This window comes from Gambusia affinis, linkage group LG16 (genome assembly GCF_019740435.1).
Source record: "Gambusia affinis linkage group LG16, SWU_Gaff_1.0, whole genome shotgun sequence".
In the NCBI taxonomy this organism is placed as follows: Eukaryota; Metazoa; Chordata; class Actinopteri; order Cyprinodontiformes; family Poeciliidae; genus Gambusia; species Gambusia affinis.
Window position 1 is genome coordinate 18,505,502 of NC_057883.1, and position 8,475 is coordinate 18,513,976.

Consider the following 8,475-nt stretch of genomic DNA (forward strand, 5'->3'; position numbering starts at 1 on the left):
TTAATCATACCTTCCCCTCCTATCCCTGAAGTAACACCATTCTCACACATGAATGCAAGCTATAATCCTTTGTTTTTCTGGTGTGTGATTGCAGTGACAAACTAGTTTAAACTATCTGTGCCAACCATCTATAGATCTTCAGGAGCACCCATGAATTTATCTAGGAAATTGAATTACACTTACACCAATGATTTTAGCCGAGTTAAATAGAATTTGTGGCACAGGTAGTGCACACTCTGCTTCTATGCACATTATGTATGGCGCTACACACAAATTGAAAATGTCAGGTGGAATTGTAACAGTTCAAAATAATTTTCTGGTTCTCTGAGTTTGTAATTTGGCCACAGCAAGCAACCTTCAGCTGCACACATGAATGGAATGTGTTTTGGACAGCTGCCCGTTGTACCTTGGACTTCACTGTCCTCACATTTTCAACCTTATTTGGCCACCAGAGCACAGCTCATAATCAACAATTTCAGGGAAAAAATATATAAGCGAGTAAATTCAGGTCTGAAACCACTGCAGTCAAACAAACCCAAGTTACACAGCCATTACTGAAAGAAAACAGTGCATCAACAGAGCCTTGCTAAAGTATTCAAACTCCTTTTTCTAACATTTTGTCACGTTCCAACAACAATGATCCTTAATGTATTATTTAAATCTGATCCAGTGGACAAAACAAATCAGTGCATAATTATACAAGTGACAGCAGATGCAGCTGACAAATCTTCCCACAGCTTGAAACAGACTACTATTTTGTTTTTGCAAAATAGCTCTATCTCAGTAAGAATTTATTTATTCAATGCAGGAGCATTTTACAGTTTTCTATAACTGTATCCCTGACCTGTTGTTCTATTCCTTAGTCTTCAAGATTATTCATAATGTTCTCTTGTAAACGTCTGAGGCCTTCATAGAATTTCACCCAGTGACACTCTACTGACGGATCCATACTACTCCTCAATGTATCCTGAATGAAATACTATTGTACTATTGTAACTGAAACAATACTATTGAGAAAAATTAAGCTTTACGTTGACTACTTTAGCAGTGTTCAAGCAGCAGCAGGGTTGAGATAGCTCTGCAGTCTGCTTGGGTATGGAAAAATGATTTTTTTTTATATGCAGAAACATTTCCTTCCACTTTCAAATTATGCTCTACTTTGTGTATCCCAAAAGAATACAGTAAATTTTCTGGTGTTAATGTGAAAAAAATCTGTTAGAGTTCAAGGGGTGCTTATACTTTCACAAGGCACTTTGATTAACGCCAGTTGCTTTCAGGGGAACTGTGCCCTCAGCAGGAAACCAAACAGCTTTCTGCCACTTCCGCACCTGTTTTAAACTGAGCTCTGTGTGAGTTCATCATTAACTACACAATCGAAGAGTCTACAGAGGGTGTACAGGAATTCAAAAGTGGACACAGGCAGCAGTTTCACAACCAAGGACAACTTTAGTGTCTATAAGGTTAAAAAGAAACCAAATCAAGCTGTAACAACAGCAGTTTGGAGTATCTGTTCCCACCAGCCATTTAGCTAATAAATAAACGGTTGTAATGATGGTGCTTGGCCTTTATGGGCACGAATGCCCAAATCCTACAGTGATTATCCAGGAGGGTGTGTCTGCTAAATTGTATGCTAGCATTAAGCCAACAATGACTATGTTCGGGAGGATTATTCTCAAACTACCTGCAGAAATGCTGCTCTACAGATGGAGCTCAGAGGAAATGAAGACAAGTTACTTAGACAAACCACACCCCTGTGAGCCACAAAGACAGTTCAGGTTTAGCCTGTAATCGTGGGAGGGATGCAGTTATTTAACAACTCTGGAGCCATTTCACTTTTTCCCTGAAGCTGACTAATAAGTTGGAAACAATCATTGTGAAACAGTGGAAAACATGTGTTGTTTGCTCCACACTTAGAGACTGTTCTCTTTTAATTATTTCCATGTAGATTTGAAAACCTGATAGGAGACTTATAATACCAAATTTGGCACTGTTTGTGATGTCAAAGACACTCATGCGTAACTGCAGAGATCCTTTAACCTTCTGTCATAGAAACAAGCCCAACAAACACGCCGATTTTAAACCTAAGACAAATTAGTCACATATTCACATGCAAACAAGTTACATAAGAGCTTAAGCCCTTAGTTTGTGAATTATGAAAGGACTAAACTATGTGCCTATTTTCATAATCATGTTGCTTACAGCACTTGTTTTTTATGTTGATGTAGCAGCATTGATGTTCGGCCTAGCACCTCATTATTGCAAGCAGTGAAGGTTATTAGAAGAAGCTCCTCATTACTGAGCTTCCTACTTCGACCTAAAAGCCGTTTCTGACCTTTCCTCCCAGGAAGTGTGTGGAATTCCAGTTGAGTATGGAGGGAGTTGACAGAAGGGCAGGAGGTTTTATCTTTACAGAAGGGAGGTCATTAAAACCTGCGCAGTTTTTGTCCTCTGCCCTCGGGTACTAGTGTTGCCTATAAAGCTTTAAGGATCATATGGTTGTAATAAAAGGTGGAAACCCAGATGGTTAATTCAGGCATATACTGGAGGCTTCTGTCCTATACAACGGGCTTGACTTGTAGGCGATTATATAAAATTTTTTGCAGTTTTTCCAAAGGAAGTCATAAGTCTCAGAGTCTTTAGAAGTCATCTATGTCACCTGACCAGCCAGACAGAAACCTCTGTGGAGCTAAAACAAACATCCTGAGGCATTTAAAACTATTGCTAGAGCAAAAGATCTTACAAACAACAAGTGCAGTCACTCTGACAACAACTATGACTCATCAAAACAGTATTATGTCTGATTGCCACTCTACAACTTACATGTACTGTATGTTTTAGCTTCAGAATATAATCCAGGAAATAGCTGTGTTCAAATTGCATTATAAGTCATAATAAAACATTGTGAAAAATTAAAAGACACTACTTTCACTTTGTTTACTAACATTGGAGCATAATGTGCTCTATTTGACTTTAGTCTTACTAATTATACAAAATCATACAAAACATATTACACATATGTACATTTATTTAATGGTTTTCATGTAGCACATATGATTAAAATGTACATTTATTTGCCTTTCTGCTCTTTAGAGCCAATTACCAAAGTTATCTGCTCTGACACATCGTACAGTTGGCCTCTTCAAATAAATGCCCCTCATTTATCGCAAATTGCGCTTTCAAAATAAAATGGTGATTGACAGAAATTTTAAGTGCACAACTGTGTGTTTTTAGTCACTAGAAATATCTCTAATCAGCTGGATTTGTCTTTCTTACAAGCAAAGCAGTGTGTAGCAACAGGCAGGGAAAGACCAGTTCTGGATTACCCTTTGTTCTCTGTTATCTAATTAGCAGGATATTAAACCTTACAAATAATATAATGGGAAAAAAATTACCTAATTTGCTTTTATTAAAAACTTTTTTTTATGAGTCAGATAAATAGATATGTTTAGGTCTTAGTGGTATTATCATTTACATACACATTATTTAAGCAACACTAAAAAGAGTTGCTGTTTTTGTGTATATTTTTTAAACAACTATTTTTTCAGTTCAAACCATGGTGCTGTGGTATTTTTAAAGGTTTCATATTGTGTGGATTGCAGCAAAACCAATTCGCTCCAAAGAGCTTTACACTGCAAACTTAAGTGTTACAGATTTGCTTTGTGAAGTCACGTCTCAAGCTGAGGCACACTCAGGAAGTTGCAACTGACAGCTCAGCACCAACATGAAACATTGAAAAAGAATTCACAATACAGCTGAATATCAGCATGGCCCATCCAACTTTTCGTGCAAAGTTGCGTGCACTTCTCTGTTCTAAGAAAAAAAGAGAGAGCAACTGGACTTCCTGTTTTGCACATTTTCACTGCTGAATGGGGTGTGAACTGAGGCCAACTTTAAATCTGAGCATGGATGTTTAACTATTCACAAAGACTTGGCCAAATGTGCCTCAAACACTAATTCCCTACATCTTTATATGTTCTGTATTCTTTAGATCACTACATAACAGTTTCTGGAAGTTTTATCCTGAATTTCAGACATAACAAAGTATCAATTTAAAGACTACATGAGTTGCAAAAAAATTTATAGAAATTATATTTATCTTGCTTAGATACAATTGAAGAATTGGCTGAAAGGTTGCTGCACTTTTCCCTCAGTTACAAGATGGCCAAATCTGGATGTTTTCTGCTTTTCCATGCGAGTCCAGTCCCTTCACATCAATGTTACACAACATCTACACCTAGCTTCAGAAGAATTCCTTAAGAACTGATCTTAGCACAATGTTTTCCTACCGTGGTCCTCATGGCACACTGCCCTATATGTTGTAGGTGATTCCCTGCTTCAGCACACCTGATTTCAGTTGATGGATGATTAACAGTTTGGACTGCAATCCATTTAACATGCAGGGCAGTGTGCCTTGAGGATAAGAATTGGGAAACACTGTCTTAGTCAACTATTTAAATCTTTCTCAACGTCAAATATGAAGTCTTACGAGATAGCAGTGGAGAGTATATCACAAATATTTTCTTTGCAGTTGCTCTAAGCATATAATAACCAAGTTGTAGCTGAAATTGACTGTAGCTGAAACGTTTGCCTGAAAGGTTTAAAAGCAAGACCCTGCAACTAATGAACCAACAAATGAATAAAAAAACAGAGAGGTAAGATTTAAAATCACTTTTTTAATAAGACATTACAATGACATTGTTCTGTACATAGTTCCCCCAGTCAAATAAGAAATAGGCCCTGCACCACAGGCTGTTGTTCAACATCTCACTTCTTAACAGCTTTCTGTTCTGACTGTGCCAACAAATGGACTCTGATGTTGGGTTAATGTACTTATGTACTCATGCTACAGATATAAGCTATCATATAATGTCCCAATACTGAGACTTTTCAGCTGTCGTATCAGATTGTGAGGTCAGAGCTGAGGTTATTGATGGCCTGTTTGTTTAATACTCTGCACATTATAGTGAGACATGACATAGGTCAATCAGTTAACTAGAAAAGCCCACGTAATTGTATTTGGGGTAAGAAAATGTGTTGCGACATGTAAACATGGGCAATGTTTTATTTTTCTTGCATTTACCCCAGTTCTTTTTAATACCAGAGAAGGAAAACTATAAATCACAGTACTGTGTCCTTCAAGTAGGCTACATGACAAGTAAAGAGCTCAATGTCAAAGTTTATCCCAAGAGAGTCAAAAGGACTGTGAAACATCTCAAATCCATGAATGTCCTCAAGAGAAATAAGATAGAAAATAGAAACAAAAGAACAGGCAAAGGTGGTGATCTCTGTGGCTTTGACCTTAGAAACCAGTTAACCCCATTTTTTATCTCAAAAAGCCCAAGCAATAAAGAATGTGATATATGCCTGCTACAGAACATAAGCAAACTTTAAACCGGCAAACCCAGTTAAAGATAAATTAGTCAAAAGATAAATGTAATAAAAATAAATTGAGATAATCAACTTTTTTTAAGCATTCTCATTTTGAAGAGTAAATTGTTACTTGCAACATTGTAGTTTTGACCTAAAACAGTCAGCACCCAATCATTAAGACTTGTAATTTGAAGTTAACCATGTCAGACCCTCATACAGTCCATCACCTGTGGTCGCACAGGAGGGCTGAACATACCAATTCCTATCTCTGATTCGGGTCAATCCGAGCTTCTCTTGGATTTCATGTGGCTTCATGGCATCTGGAAGGTCTTGCTTATTGGCAAATATCAAGATCATGGCATCTCTCATCTCGCGGTCATTGATGATGCGATGAAGTTCCTGTCTCGCTTCGTCAATGCGATCCCTGTCTGCGCAATCCACCACAAAAATTAAGCCCTGGGTCCCTGTGTAGTAGTGTCGCCACAGGGGACGGATTTTGTCCTGGCCTCCTACGTCCCAGACGTTGAACTTGACATTTTTGTAAGTGACAGTTTCCACGTTGAAGCCAACTGTGGGGATTGTGGTCACAGACTGTCCCAGTTTCAGTTTGTATAGGATTGTTGTTTTTCCAGCAGCATCAAGTCCAAGCATTAGTATTCTCATCTCCTTGTTGCCGAAGATTTTTGACAGCATTTTCCCCATTTTGAACTCTTGAGCATAAATACTTTGTTCCCAAGGAGAAAATATGATAATGTTTTGATGGTCACTTGGAATGCAGCTCACAGTTCAATATAGACTTACTAGTGAAACCATGAAGTGAATGGATATTTTGTTTACTTGGGAACAAAAGTCAAAAATATACACACATGCTTGACTTTTCACCTGAAAGTCTGTCTGGATCTTGTTAAATGCAGGGGCATTTATATTCAGATAATGTCTTCTTGGCCTACACGCAACATGACACGATCAGACTAAGAACTTGGCAGTAGCTGTTGCAGGTCGTTCATTGTTCAGTAAAAATGAAGATAAAGGTACAGGCCGCGATGACTGGAAACTGCAGAGAAGATTCACTGTGTGGGTAAAAAGGACCTCCAACAAAAGCCGCGATACTTGAAGAGAATTTCCTCTGGTGTTAGGATGTGGCGGTCCTCCTCACCGGGTGCGCCCTTGTTCTCTCCACTGCTGTCGGGGGGAGAGAAACATGAGCTTTACGTCGGGACACTTCACCGCGCTACTAGGGAATAACTTCGTAAAATATATCCCTGTTTGTCCGTGGCCAGAAATACCCCGTACGCGAAACTCTGGTCACGCTGAAATGAGATTTAGGGGGAGGGTCAGACATGAAAAATTAGCCAGCTATTGCTAGATTGCCTGTTAATACAGCTAGTTAGCTCATTACCTAGCACGCTAAGCTAAGTAGCTAACAGCAGTTAGCTGCAGTCAACTAAACAAATCAGGGCAATAAACGTGTGCTACGATGACAATATGATTAGCGACACATTTTAGAAGAAGTAGAGGCCTGTTATAATCAAGTTACTTACCTGTTTTTGTCCTTCAGACTCGATAAATTGACTCAGCTCTTGCCTTCCTCCTTTAACCGGAGCTATCCGCACTACCGCTGCTATAACGGAAAGGTGTGGAACTGCATCAGGGGCCACTTCCTCCTGTCGGCTCCATTCAGCTGACAGCCCTCGATTCCGCCTCCGTCTGTCAGACGCTTCTTTACATGCCACACTCACACAATGAATATTATGACGACAAAAAAGTTATATTTTGGTAATTCCTTTCAATAAGTACAGCTCACATCCAGAAGATATGTTTTTAGAGCATTTATTTCTATTGGTTTACAAGCAAATTTAAGTTTTTCAGGGATTAGGTTTACATTGTATTATCCCACAAACAACCATTCCATCTGAATGAGACATAGGTACGGAAGAGGATTAGGGCCACCGAAAAAAAATTAATAAATAAATAAATTCTGAGATCTCAGAATTCTGACTTTAAAGTCAGAATTCTTTTTTTTCGGTGGCCCTAATCCTCTTCCGTACATAGGCGATCTGCATGTGTACACAATTATATTTATGAATATTACACACTATAATCCTTCCAATGATGCTGTTATCTACTGTTATATATGGCCTATGCATATATTTATAACTATTTTCAGTCCACTTAACTGTCCCCTGATGCATGGAAACCTAACTTCTCAGCCCATTTTGGACAGCTGCCTAGAATCATTATCTTATGATCATAATATGGCCATAACATAACATTGGAGTATTGAAAGATTTTCTTTGGCTTATGTAATGGTAAGATTTGGATCCTGGGATGTTTTTACAAGCTATAAAATAATTATTGTATAGCTGTAAACCAGAATCATTAATGCAGAAGTACAGTATATCACATAGTCTTTGTGTTATAAATACATGCACTGTGTTAATTTTGGTTTTGGAAATAAATGCCAGGCAAAAACGACTTCGAGTAAATTCCAACTCATTGGAATGCATCCTTTCAAATATGATATAATGCAATTTTACTATGTCTTTTCTATAGTATCTATTCAGATACAATATTTAAGGTTTCTTTCCATCCATTTGTCAGGAAAAGCCTTAGAAAGTAAGAAATGGGTAAGAAAAAGTATTCTGTGGAGACTATGGTGTTTCATCTTGAATACAAAAATGTTTTGGATCTCATAAATGAAAATATATCTTTGCCAGTTATTGGTAATTATAAGAAGAGTAACATCTCCCCCTAGCGGCCAACGGCATGTAACCAAATTGTTAGTGCAATCTGAGACAAGAGAGGTCAAGGAAGGAGATCCAGAGTATCACATTGAACCAAAATAGTATCAAAGTGTCTTCCTTAATGTTTCGGTAACCTGGAATGAAAAAGGCAGTCTTTGTTTATCGAGTGTGCTCCTCAAATGGTAACTAAACCAATTCATATGAAGGAATTCCCTGCAAGATATTTTTAGCCTTACTGTTTCTCGTCCAACATCATGACGTTCCCAACAAGCTTAACAATATGTGAAGTTTAACACCTACGAAGTCAGTATAAGGGTGTATAAATGTATATATTTCATGTCTGATGCAGACGTTTGATAAT

The 8,475-nt window shown here is 38.0% G+C and overlaps 1 protein-coding gene across 3 annotated transcripts; it reads right to left on the reverse strand.

The window, feature by feature from the left end:
* Positions 1–4,653: 4,653 nt before the first annotated feature.
* On the reverse strand, positions 4,654–7,258 carry arf6b (ADP-ribosylation factor 6b). Of its 3 annotated transcripts, none has more exons than XR_006373269.1 (2): positions 6,912–7,258; positions 4,654–6,552 (listed from the first exon to the last, which is right to left on the reverse strand). XR_006373269.1 is itself a non-coding variant. In XM_044143848.1 (2 exons), the coding sequence occupies exon 2, from the start codon at positions 6,070–6,072 to the stop codon at positions 5,545–5,547; it is 528 nt and encodes a 175-aa protein (XP_043999783.1). In that variant the 5' UTR covers positions 6,073–6,549; positions 6,912–7,086; the 3' UTR covers positions 4,654–5,544. The 3 variants fall into 3 exon arrangements, 1 of the variants encoding a protein (XP_043999783.1); XR_006373268.1 differs by having other exon boundaries at positions 4,654–6,680; XM_044143848.1 differs by having other exon boundaries at positions 4,654–6,549; positions 6,912–7,086.
* Between the last annotated feature and the right edge of the window lie 1,217 nt (positions 7,259–8,475).